At 42.5% G+C, this 24,006-nt stretch overlaps 1 protein-coding gene across 2 annotated transcripts in view; it reads left to right on the top strand.

The window, feature by feature from the left end:
• The first annotated feature begins 1,484 nt into the window (after positions 1 to 1,484).
• HSD11B1 (hydroxysteroid 11-beta dehydrogenase 1) overlaps positions 1,485 to 24,006 on the top strand; it is a 73,274-nt gene continuing 50,752 nt past the window's right edge. For both annotated transcript variants that reach the window (XM_025285391.3, XM_025285392.3), the window contains exon 1: positions 1,485 to 1,624. In XM_025285391.3, the coding sequence (XP_025141176.2) occupies positions 1,513 to 1,624 (112 nt within the window). In that variant the 5' untranslated portion in view covers positions 1,485 to 1,512. The remainder of the gene's footprint in view (positions 1,625 to 24,006) is intronic.

The raw sequence follows: 24,006 nt of genomic DNA on the forward strand, positions 1-24,006 counted from the left end.
GTTGAGTTTTAAACCAGCTTTTTCACTCTCCTCCTTCACCCTCATCAAGAGTCTCTTTAGTTCCTCTTCACTTTCTGCCATTAGAGTGCTATTATTTGCATATCTGAGGTTGTTGATATTTCTCCCAGCAATCTCAATTCCAGCTTGAAACTGGAATCCAGCCCAGCATTTCACATGAGGAACTCTGCATATAAATTAAATAAACAGGGTGACAATATACAGTCTTATCATACTCCTTTCCCAACTCTGAACCAGTCAGTTGTTCCATGTCTGGGTCTAACTGTTGCTTCTCAACTGAACATACAGGTTTTTCAGGAGACAGGTAAGGTGGTATCCATGAAGGGGAAAAACCTGCTTAGATCAGAGTAATTTGGACAGATAAAAGTCTAGAAGCCCCATCACATACATAACAATTGAATGGACGTAGATAAAATCAAATACAGTAGTGTCGCATAAAAATCACTTTCAAATATTTGAAGGGCTGCCATATTGGTCCAACAAAGTCCAATAAAATACACTTATTTTATATGGCTTGAAAAATGCAGAACTAAAACTAGCAAGTAGGTGTACAAGGGAGAAGATAATAAGTCATTAAGAAATCAGAGTAATTCAAAACATAGTGAGTTGCCTTGTGATACATATTAAGCTCCCCTTTACTAAAAATGCCCAAGCAAAGGATGCAAGGCATGGTACAAACTGCAAAGGAGATTTCTAAACTTGGAGGGAGGTTAGTTATATGATTTCTGAGGTCCCATCCAGTTATATGATGCTAGGATTCTGTTTGATATAACCACAAAATAGGGACTATATTTCCCATCCCAGCCTGCTACTCTAGAAACCACTCTCCTTTATGTTTTCAACGCTTCTTTGTTCTTTTTCTTAGCATGTTGACAAATACTTTCTTTCTTGCTGGATGACTATTAAAAGTAATGAATTTAATTAAAAATAAATGATTTCCTGATAGTTTACTTACTTCAAAAATATACTATTTCCTGATTAAGTTTACTTAACTAAAGCTCTTTTCTCTTAAAAAATACCTTAACCTCACAGTTGAATCTAATTTTCCTCACAGTTAGTCCTAGTGAAACAGTTATTAGTCACCTTGCTCTTTACAAAACACAACAAAACATAAGTAATATATATACATAGTTTTGTGCTATTAATATAAATAAAGATATATACAGAATTTAGGGCTAACATCTAATGTGAACTTGTACTATGTTCTAGTGAAAACAAATAGCAGATATTAACTGCACAAATACTTAAAAGTTTCACACTTTCTTAGGGAAAATTTGTTGTTTAATTATAGTAAACAGAACCAAGCATTAAATTCACTGGCTCCATATGTCACGACTCCCCTCAGGTAACACGCTTTTTCAAGCCAACCAATCAGAAACAGTCCCTCACTTCTGACCATCATTTAACCAGGAACTGACTCACTCCATAAATATATTTCAGAGTGCCAACCAATCAACAAATAAATATGCTGCTACAGATGAGGTCAGCCTACTTATGTCTGGGAAAGTACACCAAGCTCTGAACTTCATGCTTTCTCAAAATTCAAAAGACACACTTACTGGCTTCCTCGTGTCCAAACTCTACTGTCCTTCAGATCTGCTTCTAGGTAAGTCAGTCTCAACAATAATCTGAATTTGACTGGTTGCACTGAAGCCTCGCTGCCTCTATAATTTCTAATCAAGTATGTCTTTGTATAAAATCATTAGATCTCAGTCTTTGTGTAAAGGGATTAGAAATATTAGTTTACAGGTGCACATTTTGGTAAATAATTATACCAGGACCTTTGTATAAGGTCATTAGACATTTTATCTGAAAGGTATGTGGTGTGTGTATCCTCAGTTGCTCAGTCGTGTCCAACTCTGTGATCCCATGGACTTGTAGCTCTCCAGGCTTCTCTGTCCATGGAATTTACTATTAAGTAATCACACGACTGGGGCGACTTAGCAGCAGCAGCAGCAATCAGACATCAGTCTTGTATAAGTTCATTAGACTCTTTTGGGTTTTTTTTTTGGAGGCATAATTTTGATAACTGTATTTGCTATGAAACTACTATTCTCCTGCTTCTCACTTTGCTTTTGCTTTTGTTTATCAATATTGTCAAGTTTATTTTACATGTTTTTGCTTTGTACTGAAATGCCTTGTTTCTGATATACAAGTAAAGAAATGTTCCATCTGGAATGGCTCAATAAGTCACCATTCAGTCCAAGCTGATCCTTGGGGACAATAGTTGGAACTCCATTAGCCTAGTGACCAATTGAGGAAAAGGTAAATGATCAAACTTGGCTTGGGGTCCCCTTCAAAACTTTCATGGAAGCACTCTTTGCTCACCAAGGTGTGAAAGAAAGTCATTTTCTCGTCTATATTCTGGGTGGAAAATTGTCAGGTGGCATGCATGGCCCTTTCCTAACTTTTGCTTAGAAAGGGAATCCAAGATACCCATTCAGAGGCACACATCCTTACTAAATAGCCTTTCTTGGGTTCTTCTACATCAAATCTGCAAACTTCTCTTGGAAGAATTCCTGCTTTCTTGTTGCATTATAATCCCTACTCTTGTATTTACTTTGATAAAGGGCAAAAAGTATCAGTATAGAATAACAATAGTCAGCATGGTACTTTTGACATATCAAAATAAATAAATTAATTCATTTTAGAGGAACACCTAAATAAACTAGTACATTTAAGAGGAACTCCAGGAATTTAAAGAATCAATAGTTTACTTTGATTAGTATGCTGAGGACAAAAAAACAAAATTCCAATCCAGCATGGTCTCTTTCAAAGACTCTAATATTTTCTGAAAGCAACCTTATTTCATTTCTGTCTCTTCCACTCACCTTTCCCTGACCTTCTATAGGAGCCCTTTTTTTCAGAGTTTTATTTAAAAAAGAAATAATTACATTGTAAATTTGCTAAGCCAAAAGGCAGTCTTAAAGAACTTAAAATTTAAAACCCAGGCCTGGAGCCATATTAAGAGTTAAAATTAAGGATTTTCCTAAATCTTAGAAAGTCACATAAAAATTTTTTACATAACTTAGGATTTTATTGGGTACTTGTTGTTCTGGACTAGATCTTTACCAACTAGTTCAGTAAATTGTTAATCCTTCAGCTGGAGAAAAATATTTAAAAATAGCAGGGCTAAGAAAGTAAAAATTTAAATAACTCAACTGTGTAAAATGAAAAAAGAAAGTGCCTTAAGAAGGCAAGAAAAAAATAGAAAACATAGCACAAAAAACAATTCTAAAAGCCTTTCTTTTAAAGATATAGTGGACACAAATTAAAAATAATAAATTAAAAATGAAAACAGACTTCAGGAAATTTTCAAAGAGCACTCTGGAGTAGGCCCAACAGTTGAAATAAAAGGAGACTTGTCTTTTTCATAGTTTGTTTTTTTTTTATGAGATCAAATATGAATTAGGAATTTTAATGAGAAAAAAAATAATTGAAATCCAAACCTGGCAGCTTAGAAAATACCCAGTATGTGACCAGACAGTTTCAGAGAGCCTTAGAATGTAAGTAAGCTAGGAATCAATAGAACTTAATGGTTCTCCAGATAAAACAACTGGCTCCTGAAAGAAAAATAAGACTAAAAAGTCCTCATCCTTTAAGAATTGGGAGCCCATAGATAATGATATGTGTAGATATTGAAGGAGTAGACAGGTCTTCAGAAGAACCAATGTTCATTTTTGGCTAAGAAACAGATGACTATCCAAAATCTGCCCAGTGATGCTACTACAAGGAAGACATTCAGTTCAGTTCAGTTCAGTCACTCAGTCATGTCCCACTCTTTGCAACCCCATGAACTGCAGCACACCAGGCCTCCCTGTCCATCATCAGCTCCCGGAGTTCACTCAAACTCACGTCCATTGAGTCAGTGATGCCATCCAGCCATCTCATCCTCTGTCGTCCCCTTCTCCTCCTGCCCCCAATCCCTCCCAGCATCAGAGTCTTTTCCAATGAGTCAACTCTTCGCATGAGGTGGCCAAAGTACTGGAGTTTTAGCTTTAGCATCATTCCTTCCAAAGAACACCCAGGGCTGATGTCTTTTAGAATGGACTGGTTGGATCTCCTTGCAGTCCAAGGGACTCTCAAGAGTCTTCTCCAACACCACAGTTCAAAAGCATCAATTCTTCGGCGTTCAGCTTTCTTCACAGTCCAACTCTCACATCCATACATAACCACTGGAAAAACCATAGCCTTGACTAGACGGACCTTTGTTGGCAAAGTAATATCTCTGCTTTTCAATATGCTATCTAGATTGGTCATAACTTTCCTTCCAAGGAGTAAGCATCTTTTAATTTCATGGCTGCAGTCACCATCTGCAGTGATTTTGGAGCCCCAAAAAATAAAGTCTGACACTGTTTCCACTCTTTCCCCATCTATTTCCCATTAAGTGATGGACATTAGAACCCAACGATTCCAGTCCTTCCTAACTGATGTCCCCAAGTCACACAGAGATCAGAGTATAACAACCCATGTCAATTATACTCCCCACCAGGGCAGTTCAGGTCACAACCAGTTTCCAACCCACTGTCTGGCAATAGGCAGGTGTTCATTAAATATTTGTTGAATAGAGAATACATACACGGATGAAGAAATTACACTTTTGTGGACACATTTTTGCCCGTGCCTTAGTCCGAAAGAATGAAGACCTCTGAACTGGGATACGACTCTCCATCATTGGCTGGCGGGAATCAGGCTGGAATCACTGCCCCTGCTTGTGGAGTCCCCAGCCCATGTGCACCCTGTCTGCCCTCTGCCGTCCACGCCACACTTCCTCTGATGTGATCACCATAGTGGTCTATGAGTCATCTTGATGATTCCTAAGGAGTTGATAATTAAGAAACATGTAGGCACACAGCCTCTCAGAGTACATTCGATTGCTGGTCTCTCATGGTGGGAAAGGAAAATCTGCCCAAACCCAGTTCTTGTTTTGATGCTTTCCCCTGAGGCAAAGCCAGGAATCTGAGAGCGAGCGCTTGCTAAAGGTGAGACAGGGGTTCTGTCTGGCGTGCCTCTGGCACGTTTAGAGCTAGCAGTAGTAACGGACAGGTCTCCAGGGCAACCACTGCCAGGACCACTTCCAAGCATTCCCACCATGGGCGGCCGGGGGGGCCTCTGTCCTTTGGGGAGCCCTGATGCCCAGTGCCCAGGACTGGCCCCTTCTGGCTCACCTTTGGGGTTTGACTCCTGGCGCCTCCTGGCTGCAAGCTCAGTCCTAGGATAAGGGCCTTCGTCTTGGCCCATGTTTCACCTTCTTGTATCAGGTGGCAGACTAGCTGGTTCCAGTCCCGATTCAGGTCTTCTGGCTCCTCCCAGAAACCAACCAACTTCTGAGCAGGAAATCCTGCCCCTCCCCAAAGAGTAGGAAACCACAGAGGAAGAGAGAGATGAAGCAGAAGGGAAGGCAGAGGAGGAGTGAAAGGGAGAAAAAGAAGCAAAAGGAAAAACGAGATCAATAAAAAGAAGTCAAATTTGGTTGAAACCCCAAGGTAAGACTTTTTTTAAATCACAATAATATACAATAGCATCACCATTTGTGTCAGGGCCTAGTCCATAGTAGGTCCTCAAAAAACTGCTGTTGAAATAATGCATCTATTTGGGATAAACTGGAGGGCTGGACTGAAAGAGATTTCAATGTTAAATGCTGGTCAAAAACAGATAACAAAAAACCCCAAAGAAATGCCCGATGAGCTTTGCAATGTGCAGGAAGAAAGATGTGATAAAACACAGATGTAACCAGATGTCTGTTACTGGCACTGAGTACATTCTGATCATTTTGGGACAGAAAGTTAAGTTGGAACCAAAAGTTGCAAAAATAGTTTTAAAAATGTCTGCATGTTCTGTTGAAATCATACGAAGATTGCAGGTTGTGTTTTTATAAACTGGCTTTAAAGCAATGACAGAGCACAAACACTCAGCTGTATCTTGGGAATTGCTAACAGTGTTGATATCTGCTTTTTTCGTCCAGTTATCAGCTAGTTTAATACTTTTAATATTGAGATCCAGAGCTTTGAAGAAGGCATGTTTTATCTCAAGGAGTCTTGTTCAGAGGACTAAGGGAGGCCTAATGTGATCAATCAAAATTCTTTCTGTGCTGTTCTTCTATTCCTTAATCCCAGTCCAGCCTGCTGCTCAGGATACTGACCTTCTGAGCCTTAAAAGCATCTGATCAGACAGAATTCAAACCCCCTGGTTTCAGGTCCATTAGAGAAAATCTAACAGGAACAGGAAATAGAATTCCCCACCCTCCACACCCCCATTTACCCAAATCCTCCCTTGCCATCAACAGACAGTACTATCCAGAAGGGTCCAGTCAGTTGAGAGGATTAAAAACTGCTAAACCTACGCTTTGGAAAGTGCTTATAGACGACGCTGGTGTGTTTTCACAACAGTTGGCTTTGAAGAGTCCTGCTCCCCCAAATTTTCCAACAGAGCTTACCAATTCAAAGAGACACACTTGAATTTTTTTTTCTTTTAGTGCCAGTATTTTTCTTTGGGTTCTGTGTAAGTAAATCACAGAAGCTGAAAGAAGGGCGGGAGAAGTGAGGAAAGATGGAAGAATCTCACTTCTGCTTGCTTGCCAAAATTTGAAAGCAATTGCCTTTCCCTCTTATGTATGATGTGAAAATAAAATCCAAAAATCCTAGCTCTTTCTTGATACTAATTTCAGTATAGCTAAAAAGCTCCATGCATCCAATTTCCAAGCTGGAACAAATCTTAAAGGTAATCTAATTTAATTCCTCTTGTTTGCCAGGTGAGGGAACTGAAGCCAAGACAGGGGCAGGGCCTGTCCAAGGTCACATATATGTCAGTGGAGGAGAGGGAGACTGGAACTCAATTATCTTGGTTCCACCCAGGAGCCTTGCAAGAAACTTTATACAGAAGTGCCCCAAACACCCAAGAACTTATAAACATGGCATCTTCTGATTAAATAAAATAAAATATTCAGTTAAAAGATGCTTAAGTAATCCTTATCTGGCAGAAACAGAAAGAGGGAAAAGATTTTAATAGTTAAAGCTAATAGTTAAGCTTTTCTAGAATCTGTTTTATAACTGTTAGGAAACTGGAGCGAGTAGAAGGGTTTAAGGCAGGTTTGTCATGAAAGAGATGGAATACTTTACAATCCTGCTATTGAGCCAGCATTTTACATATGTTATCTCTTTATATAATCACATGATAGCCTCCTTTTATTAAAACAAATAATTTCTTTTAATTTGCTCAAATTCACGGAGAGAAGAAGAAATTACAATTTTTGCAGCTTTCATTACTAGTCCCAGCACCATGCTAATGTGAATATTTATAGTTCAGTGACTCAGGCCTCTCCCCAGATGGACCCCTGCTCCAGCCACTTCAATCTACTTGAGGTCGCTCTGACATCTCAAGCTATCTCTAGACTCCTTACCTAATCACAGACAGTTCCCTCTGCTGGGCACAGCCTTCCCCCAATGTCTTCATCTCCATAAACTACTCATTCTTCAAAACTTAGCCCCAGGATCACTTCCTCCAGAAAGCTTTCCCACTGCCTTGGGCTGACTTGGCTACCCTACTCTTTCCCTGTTAGCACCCTATACACATTATTACACAATTGTACTGCAGCTATTATTATGCTACTGTGAGCTTTGACTTACTTGCCTACCCTCATACTTAACTACCATCTCCTGGAAGGAAGACACCAGACATTGCTCAGCTTGTACATTCCAAGCACACTGGACATTTACTAGTGCTCAATAAATATCTGGGGAAAAAGGATGAGTGAACAAATGAAAGATTCCCCCTTCTTTTCCTCCATTCAAATGACTTAATAAACAGTTTCCCTCCCACAGTCTTGATTTTTGGGTATCTTGGGAGGAACAGAAGATGGCACTACTATAGGCTTTTCAAAAAAGCCTGACAGGCTACACAAAAGAGCTTCCTAGGGTTAAACATTCCAGTGGAACAAACATTTATTTCTACTCCCTTACAAAGTACACCAATCCCAGTAGAATAATGTGCATGCTATAAGGGACAAGGACAAAAGAGAACCAGCATGGAAACAACAGATGAGAAATGTCAACGCCCTTTCAGAGGATGGAAAGTGGATAGATGAGGGAGAAGTGACTTAGCCAACTGGAAACTATTGAAGCCCAACAGCCCCTGGTAGGAGGAGGGCAATGAGAAGCCACAGAGCCCAGGAGAATCTCAGCAATCAGGGCACCAGGAACCTTGATGCAGAGGAAGAGATGGGCCCTCCTAGAAGAAGGAAAGTTTATTTTCTGGAGAAATTGACTAAAGAGGTGCTAGGTTCAGGGACAGCAGACACAGAAAAAGGTGGTTCAGGCATAGAGCTGGGAACAGGATGAGAGGAAGCCTCCACACTGAAAGATGAGATTGCCCAGCCCCTTATCCTGACTTAGCTCCCCAAACACACACCACCCAACTTATACGCCTCTTCGTTCTCCTTACTCCAGCCCACCGTAGGCAGAGGAATGAAGCATTCCTCCTTGGAGAAACTATACAACCAAAGGGAAAAAAGATTATACATACTGATATTTGAGGGTCAGAACAAATTACTAACAATAGCCCTTGACAATATTGATAGCCCCTCAGAGATAAAAGAAGGCAGTGTGTCCATCAGTGAAGATCAAGCAGTCAGTGTTTTGTTTTGTTTTAAAAAAAAAGTAGTCACGAACAGACAGGAGCTTAGTAAAATAAAAATATAACTGGAAATTTAAAAATTAAAATGAAACACAGGAAGATAAAATCGACAAAATCTACCAGAAAGTAGGACAGAAAGGTTAAGAGATGAAAATTACGACAAAAACAATAAGAAATTTACAAGACCCAATCCATCCAGAAGCTCTGACATCTTCTAAGTCCTAAAAGAGAACACAGAGAAAATGGAGGGGAATATATTAACTAGAAAGATAATTTCTCCAAAATTTCCCATAGTGAAAGATTTGAATTTCCATATTGAAAGGACCCAGTGGGTGTTCAACACAATGAACCAAAACAAAACACAAAACTGTCTCCTCAAAGCACATAATTAGGAATGTTAGAACACCAGGGGGGAAAAAAGGATCCCAAAAGTTCTAGAGAGAAGAAAAACAGCTCACAAAGCCAGATCAGGAGTCCAAACAGAAATTGAACTTCTCAGTATCCACACTGGAAGCTAGAAACTGAAAGGCAATACAGCAATGTCTTCCAATTTCAGAAGAAAATAATCCCCAATTTTGAAATCCTTCCTCAGCCAAACAATGAATCAGGAAGAGGGTAAAGTAAGGACACTGGCAGAGCTGACATCCTGGCCTGTACATGACCAGGCTCTGGTGGATCAAAGCCCATGCAAAAGTGTTCGATGTGAGACAGCACCCCACAGTCAGTTCCCTGTTATTCATGAGGAAGCAAGCCAAGAAGAGCTGGGCTGGTCAGGTGGATGGAAAGGGAGGTCCCAGTTACCAGCCTATCAAGCCCCTAGTCTAGATTGGAACAGGAAGACCCAGAGCTCCAAGACGAATGTCTCCAAGGGAAAAAATATATAGATTATCCAATTAATTTGACGAATTTATTTGAGCCGTATTGCTTTTACCAGAGGATTTGGAGAACATGACAACTGAATAAGCAAACAAACAAAAATGAGACATTATTAACTCCTGGTTGGGGGCGGGGGGTGGGGGGGGTGATAGAAGAAAACAAACAAAGAAATGCAATCATAGTACATCAAATTGTTGAGCTGCAAAAAGTCAGTCATAATAATATGAACACTGACTAATGATTTAATTAAAATTGTGATTTAATAGTGTTAGGAAGCTAGCTGGAAGGGAATGAGTGTCTGTGTGTGCTGTAAAATAAAACAGCAAGTCCTAATATTCCTTAGTGGGAAATCAATAAATAATTTCTAATGTTACAAAATCAAGAATGGCAGTAAATGTTTTAAAATATGGAGTTAATCAGAGGAAAGAAATAGGATTTTAAAATGTGGCTGCCCTTGAAAGGGACCTGGGCATGGGGAAGGGAGAGGCAAGGGTAGCTGTTAGCGTTATAAGCCTTTTGATATCATGTGACTTTGTAGACACTGTTCCTGTATTATAGTAATGAATACAAAAATTACTTGGAAAGGAAAGAAGGGAGAGAGGGGAGAAAAAGAAGGGAAGAAAGAAAGGAAATGACTCAGTCACAACAGCATTCATGGATTACATTCTATTGCCACTCCACATATTGATGGCTGGAGCCATTAAATTCAGTCTCCAACAAGCTCTACTTGAAGTATTTACCTAACTACCCAGAGGTGTTTGCCAGTCTGTTTGTCTAAAGGCTACTTCAGAATCTCCTGGGCACTTTGCAAAAATTCCTGGGTCCCAACCTTGATGGCTCCCATTCAACAAGCCTTGGTGGGGCCTGGGAATCTTCCCTTAGCACCCCCAGATGATTCAACTGCACAGCAAGTTTTAGGAATCCCTGGACTAAAGCAGAAACTGTGAGTGCGTGGAGGGAGAGGTGGGGAGTGGGGTTATGTGATTTTTGTGTAACTGTTTCTGTGTATCTGTTGGTGTATTATGAGCCCGTCTTTTTCCTCCCTCCTTCCCTCTTTCATCTTCTCTTATCTTAAACCATAAACCCCTCTGGACTGCTGGACCTCAATCTTGAAATTTTAAACCCCAGGAGTCTGTGCTTCCCAGGTGGCACAGTGGTAAGAAATCCACCCGCCAGTGCAGGAGACTCGGGTTCGATACCTGAATGGGGAAGATACCTTGTAGTAGGAAATGACAACCCATTGCAGTATTCTTGCCTGGGGAATCCCATGGACAGAGGAGCCTGGACTATGGTCCATGGAGTCAGCACGCGTGTACGCACGCAGTCTGAGCTTTCTCGCCCAGCCCTGGGGCTCCCTCTGCTGGCAGAAACCTGTCAAAACTCTTAACGTCCTAAACCTAGAAATTCTCTCTCCGTTGCTATAAGGCCCTTTTCCAGGCTGTTTCCAAGCCCTCAAACTTCATGAACCTCCCATCAGACAGAAAAGGAAAAATTCAACCAACCTGGGAAAGACATCTCCTGCTTTACAGGTGTGACTGTACACAGACCAGGAACAGAGCAGGGGGAGGCAGAAATGAGAATAAAAGTTACATATTGTGGCTGAACGTGAGGGAAAGGAGACCTTAAGGGATTCAACTTCCCACCTTCCTCTCCCACCCTCCAACAGAAATGGACAGATGGAGAAGTCAGATCCATGTGCCTCTCAAAAATCAAAAATCGAAGGAAGGAAACACATTAGGCTAAAAAGCTCGCTGAATTTAGGAGACTGCAAGAGTTCAATATCCACCCTCACCTTATTTCCTTGAGTCTCCACATGCCCAGTCCTCAGATCCTGTAAATCTTGCCGCTCCAGTGATTCTCTAGCCAGGGACTTTGTTGGATCTTTCCCACAAGCTGAAAACACACTCACCCCAGAACTGTATCTGGGACAGAGAAGATACTCAAAACATTTGAATGAAACCTTAGCTCACTGCTGTCCTAAAGATCAGAACCCTCCTTCAGATCTGCACATCCCCCAACCCAAGCTCCTCAAAAGCTCCTCTCCCCCACACTCACACTAAACACATTCTTTCCTCAAATACATCCCTCCTCAACCCATCACGTTCCGGCCTCAGTGCCTTCAGAGCCCTGACAGGCCTCCAGCTCATTTCAGCTCAGTCGCTCAGTCATGTCCGACTCTTCGTGACCCCGTGGACCGAAGCATGCCAGGCTTTCCTGTCCATCACCAACTCCCAGAGCTAGCTCAAACTCATGTCCATTGAGTCAGGGATGCCACCCAACCATCTCATCCTCTGTTGTCCCCTTCTCCTCCTGCCTTCAATCTTTCCCAGCATCAGGGTCTTTTCCAATGAGTCAGTTCTTCACCTTAAGTGGCCAAAGTATTGGAGTTTCAGCTTCAGCATCAGTCCTTCCAATGAATATTCAGGACTGATTTCCTTTAGGATGAACTGGTTGGACCTCCTTGCAGTCCAAGGGACTCTCAAGAGTCTTCTCCAACACCACAGTTCAAAAACATCAATTCTTCGGCACTCAGCTTTCTTGATAGTCCAACTCTCACATCCATACATGACTAGTGGAAAAATCATAGCTTTGACTAGACGGACCTTTGTTGGCAAAGTAGTGTCTCTGCTTTTGAATATGCTGTCTAGGTTGGTCAGCGATTCCTATATCCAGACCCAATGTATTTTTGTCGCTTCTCATCCTCCTTGACCTCTCAGAAGCTTCCAAACTGTGACCTCTGGCACCTCATAGAGACCACCCTCTGCCCACCCCAGCCCACCTCCCTGGTGCCTCAGGCCCCCCTGCTCCCTGCTTCTCCTTGCCCCTTTCTACCAGTTCTCCTCTCCTGTAACATCCCACTGTACCCTTCGCCCTCTAGATGGGGTGTCATCTACTATGGTTTTAACTTTAGTTTATATGATTTCATTCTCCCAAAGCAATATATCTAGCCTAGACATTTCTCTTGACCTTCAAATATCTAACAAGCATCTTCATCTCTATGTATGAGTCAATTTCCATTAAACACTCAGAAAATGCTTTCTAGCATCTAACATGCACAAGCACTGTGCTAAGCATGGGAGATACACTGGCCTCTCAGACCTGTGTGTAATGGGGAAAAAAAAATGAGCAACTGTGACTACAAAGTACTGGGAACTGTGATCAGATAAACACCCAGTGCTTAGGGAGCACCTTACACGTCCAAGAGAGGGTGACTTTGAAAGGGAGAAGAACCTGAATGGTAAGAAGATACAGGGGTAGGAATGGTGAGAGGTTCCTGGGAAAGGATTTCAAAGGTTCTAAAGAGCTTGAAAAGCTAATGAGTTTGAACTTTAAGAACAATAAGGAGCCACTGAAGAAGAACTGGGTGCATTAAAGCCCACGGGGCACTTCTACAGTTTTGGCAACAGTCAGGTCTTAATTTGGATGGTCGGCCAATAAGGCTTTTGCTTTATTATTGCCCCGTAAGTTATTTATGGCTTCTTCTATTCTTTTGTACATATCAAATGTTTCACAAGCTTTTTTTTTTTTAATATATCAATGGATTGGAGAAGGTGGGGTAGGCAGAGAGAAGAGTGAGGAGGCTGCTAAAGCAGGAAGTAGCAGTAGCCCAAGTTAGGAGAGTCATAGCGAGGGTGAGGATGCGGAAATGGTTCTAGAGATATCTAGGAGATAGAATCGACTGGGCTTGGTGAGAAATGGAATGTGGGAAGATGGAGAAGAAGGAGTAAAGAAGGATTTCCAAGGTTCTGAAGCATTAACTGGGGGGATGGTGAAGCCCTTGACTGAAACACATCACCAAGTCACTAGAGAACAGTTTGGCAGTTTCTTTGAAAGTTAAATATAAATTTACCACATAACCCAGCAATGCCACACAAGGACTTTGACGCCAATGTTCCTAGGAGCACTATTCATCATGGCCAAAGAATGGAAATTCTAAATGTCTGTGAATCAGTGAATGGGTAAACAAAATGTAGTATATCCATACAATGGGAAACGACTGGGCAATAAAAAGTAACAAAGTACTGATACATGCTACCGCAAGGATGCAAGGATGAACCTCAAAACCATGAGCCAGAGAAGCCAGGCACAGGATCACATATTATCTGACTCCACTAATAGGAGAGACAGAAACTAGATTACTGGTTGGCCACGCCTGGGGAGAGGGGCAGGAAGTAATCGTAAATGGGCAAGAGGAATCTTTGGGGGGTGATGGAAATGTTTTAAAATTGGATTGTTTTGATATTTTCCCAACTCTGCAAATTTGTTTTAAAAACAAACATTGAATTGTACACTTATCATGAGATGCTTTTCTGGTCTATGAATAGTGCTTCTCAAAAGCTGTTTAAAAATAATAACAATCAGGTCAGTTTGGGCATGTTGAGCTTGAGGTGTTTAGGAGGCATGAAGAGGGAGAGGTTGAGTAAACAGGTGGTTATGCAACCTGAAGCTTAGGATACAAGGTAGTACAGGAGAGAGAGATTTTTAATACACATTAGCTTAAAGAAAGCAACTGGAACCACAAGAATGAGGGGAAATGCCCAGAGAAGATAGAAAGAGAAGGATAGAATGAGAAGAGAAGCAAGACCAACCCCAACATTCAAGGGATCCAGACCTCTAAAGGGTGCCTCCCAGTAGAGGAAGCAGTCAGAGAGGAAGGAAGAAAGCCCAGAGGCTGTACATGGACAGAAGCCCAGGGGAGAAGAGGCTTGGGAGCAGGCGCAAAGCTCCGGAGCTGCAAGCCGCCCAGGGACACAGCCAGACCCAGCACCCCAACAGCACCAGGAGAGGGAAGTGTTGATGGAGAGAGTGAGGCTGGACTGATGAGCCCGAGGTGGGCAGGTGAACCAGAATGCTCAGCCTGAGGCTGGGAGGGGTACAAAAGGCCAGTGAACAGGAAGGGTTCTGGGATGCAACGAGGGTGCAGAGGCTTCGCGCCTGGAAGTAAATGCCGGAACCAGTGGTTCCAGTGGTTCAGGTGGATGGCCTTCAGGGGTGTGGTTCCTGCCGGCTTCTCTGGACTGATTTCTCCCCATGTGACCCCACCCCTCGCAATTCAGTGATCCCTCTGTGTGGAATTGTTTGCATTTTCCCAAACACTGCCTTCTCTTCCACACCTCCTTCTCTTTTCTCACACAGCCCCCTCTGCATCCCATTTCATTGATTGCCATGTCTGTCTCCTTCTAAGGCTTGGAAAGCATTTTGCTGTTTCAGAGGTCACAGGACCTGATCTGTGGAACACCCTAAATAAATATTAGTAGATTAAATCACTCAGCCGCCATGCGGCATGTAGCCTTTTCCTCCTTTGCTACTGGCCCCATTGGGGGCTGTCTGCAGCTGGGTGGCTGGGTCCGCCTGTGACGAAGGTACACATGGTGTTCTCACCTCTGCTCTCAGTAGCTACTACGATCAAAGATACTTTGTCTATAACATAAGGCACAATCTCCTGCTGGGGTCCAGCCCCGGTGGATCCAGGGAATTCGAAGAGGGGACAGCTTTGGCGAACTGGATACAATAGCTTTAATTAAATATTAATTAGAGATATGAAGAGTAATAGAATAAGGATAGCTCAGTGGGAAAATTCAGTGGAGAAAAGAGACTGAATAACTTGGTTTATGCGGAAAACCAATAAAACTTCAAGACAAGAAGTTTGCACCACCCACGTAGGCCACAGGTCTCTTCCCATTCTCCCAAGGGAGAGGAGACACTAAGGCCTCCCCGGTCAGATCTTAGAAGCCCAGGCAAAATTAGTAGGCTTGGCGGGCCTCCACGCTCCAGATGGGAATTCAGCCAGAAGGTGAAAAAAAGAATGACATGAGGAGACCAGTCTTTCTAGGAACTGATCCCATTTTTTATTTTCCAGGGTCCGCTTTTCATACACAGACATGTAATACAAAAGTCACACAGGGTCAGCAGTCCTGACTTCTATCAAAATCAGGTGCTTCATACAAAGGTCTTAGGGGTGTTACATCATCTTCTGGCTAGGGGGCCTGCTAACAATTTTATGACCCTCTCCTTGTGACAGCGATCAGTCAACCAGAACACTTATTTCTCCAGGGGTGATTATTCTTAAAACAGACGCCACCTTCCGAAGGCACCAGATAAAGTTACATTCCTATAGGGTGAGGGTGTAGTGGGTTTTAGTTAAGGAAAGAATTTGCTTAGCCTAAGGTCTAACATAATTAATATCAAGGTTAATACTTATTTCTCTTATATGTTAGTTATATTCATTAATGTGTATAAGGGCAGGGGATGTGGAGACTTAGCAGCAAACATTGGCTCAACAAATGAAAAACCCTTCACCAATACAATTTCTAATCAGCCCACTATACTATACTAATAGTTTTCTAACTTCTCAAAAGAATCTGTTTTTAGAAAGTTTAGAGCATCTCATGCCTCTCATGGTTGGGAGGCTGTGAACAATCACATGTGGCCGGACAAGCCTGTCAGGCAGGCTGGAGAACCTTCAGAGGAGTTTGTAGGTTGAAACACCCCTATCACGCCCGGGATTTTTATTAACTGGAGCTGTAAGTTAACTCTTCTTCAGAGAGAGGTGGTGGGGGACAGCCCCCTGTAAAGTCAGAGGTGTAAGTGAGAGCACAAAGCAGTAAAGTAGGCAGACTCTGGTTTTGGGGGTAGATGCTCGAGAATTTCCATGGGGACTCCTGAGGCTCAATCCCACCTTTGCTTATGCTGAGCCTCCTTCCTCATGACCTTTGCCATGGGCGGAGTTTCTCACGCTGGCTCCCGGGAATCTCCCAATGTCCCCAAAGTTCTGGCCACTTCTAGGACTGCCAGGAAAAAGCATGGAACACCCAGTTAAATCTGACTTTCAGATAAACCATGAGTAATGTTTTAGCATAAGTATAATCCATGGAATAGTTGAGATTATGCAGATCCTAAAGAGGATGTGTTGCCTATCTGCTATTCAAATTTGACTGGCTGGCCTGACTTGCTATTTGCTAAATGTGACAACCCTACTTCTCCCTAGAGGGAAGTGGCCTCCCTCTAACACTGTAGTCACTGGCACCCTAAGCAACCCGCCTGGCAGGGGCTCCTATGCCCACCCGACGTGCTTCCTGAAAACCAGGCTGAACAACCAAGAGGAAACACTGGGGGTGCCGAAGCTGTGTGGCGGTTTTGCAGGTCAGTGCTCTCTGCTGTGTGGGCCTCTTTCACGGTGCTTGAGCGCTACCGTGTCTCACCAGACTTCCTGGGGAGTTATTTTTAGTTACTGTGTGAGGCTACTGAGAGCTCCAGTGCAAGTTCACATGCCATCAGTTCAGTTCAGCCGCTCAGTCGTGTCTGACTCTTTGCGACCCCATGAATCGCAGCACGCCAGGCCTCCCTGTCCATCACCAACTCCCGGAGTTCACTCAGACTCACATCCATCGAGTCAGTGATGCCATCCAGTCATCTCATCCTCTGTCGTCCCCTTCTCCTCCTGCCCCCAATCCCTCCCAGCATCAGAGTCTTTCCCAATGAGTCAACTCTTCACATGAGGTGGCCAAAGTACTGGAGTTTCAGCTTTAACATTATTCCTTCCAAAGAAATCCCAGGGCTGATCTCCTTCAGAATGGACTGGTTGGATCTCCTTGCAGTCCAAGGGACTCTCAAGAGTCTTCTCCAACACCACAGTTCAAAAGCATCAATTCTTTGGCGCTCAGTCTTCTTCACAGTCCAACTCTCACATCCATACATGACTACAGGAAAAACCACAGCCTTGACTAGACGGACCTTTGTTGGCAAAGTAATGTCTCTGCTTTTGAATATGCTATCTAGGTTGGTCATAACTCTCCTTCCAAGGAGTAGGCGTCTTTTAATTTCATGGCTGCAGTCACCATCTGCAGTGATTTTGGAGCTCCAAAAAATAAAGTCTGACACTGTTTCCACTGTTTCCCCATCTATTTCCCATCAAGTGATGGGACCGGATGCCATGATCTTTGTTTTCTGAATGTTGAGCTTTAAGCCACCTTTTTCACTCTCCACTTTCACTTCATCAAGAGGCTTTTTAGTTCCTCTTCACTTTCTGCCCTTAGGGTGGTGTCATCTGCATATCTGAGGTTATTGATATTTCTCCCGGCAATCTTGATTCCAGCTTGTGTTTCTTTCAGTCCAGCATTTCTCATGATGTACTCTGCATATAAGTTAAATAAGCAGGGTGATAATATACAGCCTTGACGTACTCCTTTTCCTATTTGGAACCAGTCTATTGTTCCATGTCCAGTTCTAACTGATGCTTCCTGACCTGCATACAAATTTCTCAAGAGGCAGATCAGGTGGTCTGGTATTCTCATCTCTTTCAGAATTTTCCACAGTTTATTGTGATCCACACAGTCAAAGGCTTTGGCATAGTCAATAAAGCAGAAATAGATGTTTTTCTGGAACTCTCTTGCTTTTTCCATGATCCAGCAGATGTTGGCAATTTGATCTCTGGTTCCTCTGCCTTTTCTAAAACCAGCTTGAACATCAGGAAGTTCACGGTTCACATATTGCTGAAGTCTGGCTTGGAGAATTTTGAGCATTACTTTACTAGCATGTGAGATGAGTGCAATTGTGCAGTAGTTTGAGCATTCTTTGGCATTGCCTTTCTTTGGGATTGGAATGAAAACTGACCTTTTCCAGTCCTGTGGCCACTGCTGAGTTTTCCAAATTTGCTGGCATATTGAGTGCAGCACTTTCACAGCATCATCTTTCAGGATTTGAAATAGCTCAACTGGAATTCCATCACCTCCACTAGCTTTGTTCGTAGTGATGCTTCCTAAGGCCCACTTGACTTCACATTCCAGGATGTCTGGCTCTAGGTGAGTGATCACACCATCGTGATTATCTGGGTCATGAAGATCTTTTTTGTACAGTTCTTCTGTGTATTCTTGCCACCTCTTCTTAATATCTTCTGCTTCTGTTAGGTCCATACCATTTGTGTCCTTTATCGAGCCCATCTTTGCATGAAATGTTCCCTTGGTCTCTCTAATATTCTTGAAGAGATCTCTAGTCTTTCCCATTCTGTTGTTTTCCTCTATTTCTTTGCACTGATCGCTGAAGAAGGCTTTCTTATCTCTTCTTGCTATTCTTTGGAACTCTGCGTTCAGATGCTTATATCTTTCCTTTTCTCCTTTGCTTTTCACTTCTCTTCTTTTCACAGCTATTTGTAAGGCCTCCCCAGACAGCCATTTTGCTTTTTTGCATTTCTTTTCCATGGGGATGGTCTTGATCCCTATCTCCTGTACAATGTCACAAACCTCATTCCATAGTTCATCAGGCACTCTATCAGATCTAGGCCCTTAAATCTATTTCTCACTTCCACTGTATAATCATAAGGGATTTGATTTAGGTCATACCTGAATGGTCTAGTGGTATGGGCCAGGGGAAAATGTGAAAAACCGCAAGACTTGTTTAGAATTGTCTCTGCCTGCCCCACTGAGGGGAGAGGATCAAGCCAAACTCTGGGCCTCCTTTCCCAAGAGACTCTCAGCTCTCCTAGGCAAACAGACACCAGCTAGTCTGCCTCACCCGTCCCCCTGCTACCCAACTACGTGTGACCAGCAGGGTCAAGACGGTGCGTGCAGGGCAGGTTATCCCACCTCTAGTTCATTTTCCTGCATCTGAGCTTCCATTAGTTGGAAAATATGAGTAAATCTGTCTGTTAGGAATAGTGTCCTGCAGAAGGGCTGAGAAACAGAACTTTCCCTCTTGTTAGGGAGACTGGAGAGGGAGAAGGGGGTTGGGGTGGGGAGGGCAGGAAGTCCATGTTATCAGACAAAATGATGTAAAATGATAGAATCAGCTGGCCTAAGAAAGAAAAGGAAAATTTTATTTGAGCCAAATTTGAGGATTATAAGCTGGGAAGAGCATCTCAGAAAGCTCTAAGAATTGTTCCACCTGTTAGAATTCAAGGCACAGTTATGTAAGTTTTCTGAGAGAGAGAGACATTATATTGATGTACAATGAATGATGCACTATTAACAGTTTACATAAGCCAGATCTAAGCGCCATGAAGAAATGTTATCTTTAAGGAATTGTCCTACTGACGATGGGAGACTGGCTCTTTGTGGCTGAGCAGGTATGTATGTCAATGGGGGCGTTTTGGTCGATGCACAGTGCAGATATATACTGCCTAGTGGGAAGAAAGAGGAGGCCAAAGGATGGAGAAGATTCTTTTGTTTAAATTTTTCTCATCTTGCCATAAAAGATGAATTTTATTTCTCAGCTGTTTCCCCGGCTAGGAACAGATTTTGGTAGCCATGGCACAGCCTTGCTGTGCTGTTGCTTCAGTCGTGCCCGACTCTTGCGACCCCATGGACTAGAGCCTGCCAGGCTCCTCTGTCCATGGGATTTCTCAGGCAAGCATACTGGGGTCGGGGTTGCCATTTCCTGATGGGACAGACCTAGCAGTTCTTAACGGGAAAAAAAAATCAGACCTGAGGAACCAAATCAGGGTGGGGAGCAGGGTGGGAAGACTGAGGGAAGGGGAGAAGTTTATGCATCCTACAACATTATGCTAAACTAAGATCTTTTCCTATCTCAGCCTGTTGGTACTATTTTCCCAGGGAAGGCAGAACCTCCAAACAGATAGGGTTCACCCACCTTTTACTCCAAGGTCTGCCCATTCACGGTTCTACTGGCAGGATGAATTTTCAGACAGAAGAGACTGCTTCCTTAACAAAGCTACCAAACAGTTCCAAAGAGCACTCTGGCCGCGGCTGCCTCAGAAATGACAGGTGCTCCATTTGTGATCTTCATGTTATACCAAATGCTCAGAAATTGCCCTGTGGCTGCTCCTGACCTCTTTTACCCTCCGTGTTTTTCTTGACCTCATTCATTTAGATGGGGGTAATCAAGTCAGAGAGAATTCCTGGCTGGGCTCAGCCACGCACCTTCTGCTGAAAGCGACTCATTCTATGTGGGTTTTTGATCATGCACGGGTCTTGCCGAGGGCATTTCACTGAAAGCCTGCTCTGAAGTGTAGGTGGTCAGTGCCTTACGAAGGAGGAGCAACGTGAAGGGATGAACAGTTCAGGTTCGTTGCTATGGCAGTGAAAGAAACTTTACTTGATTTGTGAAAATCTAGTCCAAACAAGTACTAGGTGAAACATTCATATCTCCTTTTGTCTTTTTCATTATTATTATTTGTTAGTTTTCAAATTGTTGAGCACCACAGAAGAGGATTAGGGGGCAGGGGGTTGATCAGCTCTGGACAAAATGCTAAATCTCAGTGACTTCCCTAGATTAAATCAGGCTCCAGAAAGATAGCAATGTTCTCTTTGCTGCAGTGCCTTGCAAACACTAAAAGAGCAAAATTTCCCTGAATGCCTATTTTGGAGCAAAGTTAGAAGGCGATGCAGAGAGACAAAGATGAAAAAGACCTAATCCATGGCCTCCAGGAGTTCCCAAGCTAACGAGAGGACCAGCCGTGTAACTGCAAGCACACAGTGGATCCAAGTAATGGATCCAAGGGTGGTCCCCATGGGTCCCTGAGACCCTCTTGGAAGTTTGAAAGGTCACAACTGTTTTCATAATCGTATTAAAACATCATTCATCCTCTTTCCTTCTCCTTCTCTGTTGAGTTTCCCTAGCCTACGAGATGCATAATAATACAAAGCTTAATACAATAATGCTTCTGTATTCTTGAGTTAAAACAAGAACTGCTCAGTTTCAATGTCTAATACATCTATATCAATAGGTAAAACCACATATGCAAAAATTCTTTGAGAGCCTTGATGATTTTTAAGATTGTTAAGAGGATCCTTAGAAGATGGAGTCAAGATGGCGGAATAGAAGGAAGCAGAGTCCATGTCTCCTCACAACTAGGGCAGCTACTAGGCACTGGCCAGGGACCTCGGACACCTAAGGGGACGGGAGGAACCCCCATGTGAGCCAGTGGGACGTGAGGGGTTGGGAAGAAAAGAAGCAGAAGTGGACGGGACCAGGGCCTCTGAGGAGTGGTGGAGGGAGATGAGAGGTTCCCGCAATTGGAGTGGCCCACGGACTGCAAGGGGGTCAGTGGGGGCAGGGAAAGGACCTTCACAGGGTGGGAGGATCAGAAGGCAACTTGGCCAGCATTTCCCCTGCCTCCTTGGGCCCCAAGGAGCTCACTGGGGTCCCAGCCGGAACCGCTGCTCTCCAAGGCCCGCTCCAGTGGTGCTGAGCCTAAACCCCATCCCTGCCACCCCAGGACCTTTCCTAGCGGCACTGGTCCTGAACCTAGGCCCCCAGCCTACCTAAGACCCACCCCCACCGAAGACTCACTCCCAACCCCCGTAGCCAAGGCCTTTTCCTTTGGGGTATTTTTGTTTTTAATTTTTATAGTTGTGGTGGTGGTGGTATTTCACCTTATTGTTGTTGTTTCATGTATATTTTTATTTTTCTCTAAAGAATGTATTTTTTTATTTTTCTAATTTTATTTTTTATTCTTTGTTATTGTATATATGTTGTTTGTTTGTTTTTTCTGCAATGCTGAGCAGCTTGCGGAATCTTGGTTCCCAGGCCAGCGACCTGGCCTGATCTCCTATGGTGGGAGTGCCAAGGCCAAATTGTTAGACTAACAGGGAACCTCAGACCCCAGGGAATATTAATCAGCATGAATTATCCCAGAAGTATTCATCTCGGCACCAAGACCTGGTTCAGTCCAACTGAGTGCAAACTCCAGTGCTGGATGCCTCAAACCAAACAACCAGTATGACAGGAACACCCTGCCGACCCATAAAAAAATGAGATGACAAAAATCTATGTTACAGACAAAGGAGCAAGGTAAAAACCTATAAGACCAAGTAAATAAAGAGGAAATAGGCAACATACCCGAAAAAGAATTTAGAGTAATGATAGTAAAGATGATTCAAAATCTCAGAATGGAGGCACTGACCGAGAAAATACAAGAAATATTTAACAAGGACCTAGAAGATCTAAAGAACAAACAATGATGGATAACACAGTAACTGAAATTTTAAAATACACTAAAAGTAATCAATAGCAAAATAACTGAAGCTGAAGAACAGATAAGTGAGCTGGAAGTGAGAGGATGGAAAGATACTCCATGAAAAGAGAAATCAAAAGAAAACTGGAGTAGCGATACTCATATCAAATAAAATAGACTTCAAAATAAAGATTGCTACAAGAGGTATGGAAAGACACTACCTAATGATCAAGGTATTCATCCGTTGACTTTTTAAATAAACGCACAATTTGAGAGTTGCGAGTCAAGTTTTATTTGGGGCAAAATGAGGACAATAACCCAGGAGACAGCACCTCAGACAGCTCTGAGAAACTGCTCCAAAAAATTAGGGGGAAAGGTGAGTAGATATGTGATTTTCGAGGAAGGGGAAGTGCATGCAATCTCATGAAGGTCACTGCTAGTGACAAGAAGCAGATGTCACCATGAAGGATTTCAGTGCTTTTCTAGACAAGGAGGAGATACAAGAATTGGAGTACCTGTTTCTGCTCCCCAACCTGAACTCTTTTCAGGAGGTGTTGAAAACCAGGTGTTCAGCTGAAGCAGCTTGTACAGAGGTAGATGGCAAGTGCCAATTTGTAGTTGACGTATCCAAGAAGAAATTAACAATTGTAAATATTTAAGCACTCACATAGGAGCACCTCAATACATCAGGTGAATATTAACAGCTATAAAAGGGGAAATCAACACTAACACAGTAATAGTGGGGGACTTTAACATTGCACTTACACTAATGGACAGATCATCCAGACAGAAATAAACAAGGAAACTCAAGCTTTAAAGGACACAGTAGACCAGCCAGATTTAATTGATATTTATAAGACATTTCACCTGAAAGCAGAAGAATACACTTTCTTCTGCAGTACACACAGAAAATTTTCCAGGATAGATCACATCTTGGGTCACAAGTCAAACCTCAGAAAATTTTTAAAAATTGAAATAATAACAAGCATCTTTTCCAACCACAATGCTATTAGATTAGAAAGCAATCATGGGGGGTGGGGGGAACTGTAAAAAAAACAAGAACACATGGAAGCTAAACAGTACACTGATGAATAATCAAGAGGTTATTGAAGAAATCAAAAGGAATTAAAAAAGAATACACAGAAATAAATAACAACAAAAATACAATGATCCAAAACCCATGAGACACAGAAAAAGCAGTTATAGCAGGTAAGTATATAGCAATTCAATCTCACCTCAAGAAACAAACAAAAAAATCTCAAATTCACTATCTAACCTTACACATAAAGCAACTAGAAAAAGAAGAAAAACCAAAATCCAAAGTCAGCAGAAGAAGTCATAAAGATCAGAGAGGAAATAAATGAGATATAAATAAATAAAACAATAGCAAAGATCAATAAAACTAAAAGTTGGTTCTCTTAAGAAGATAAACAAAATTGATAAGCCTTAACCAGAATCATCAAGGAAAAAAAGAGAGAGGACTCAAATCAATAAAATTATAAATGAAAAAGGAGAAACTACAACTGACACTGGAGAAATACAAAAGACCATAAGAGACTACAATAAGCAAC

Source organism: Bubalus bubalis, chromosome 5 (assembly GCF_019923935.1).
Source record: "Bubalus bubalis isolate 160015118507 breed Murrah chromosome 5, NDDB_SH_1, whole genome shotgun sequence".
Lineage (NCBI taxonomy): Eukaryota > Metazoa > Chordata > Mammalia > Artiodactyla > Bovidae > Bubalus > Bubalus bubalis.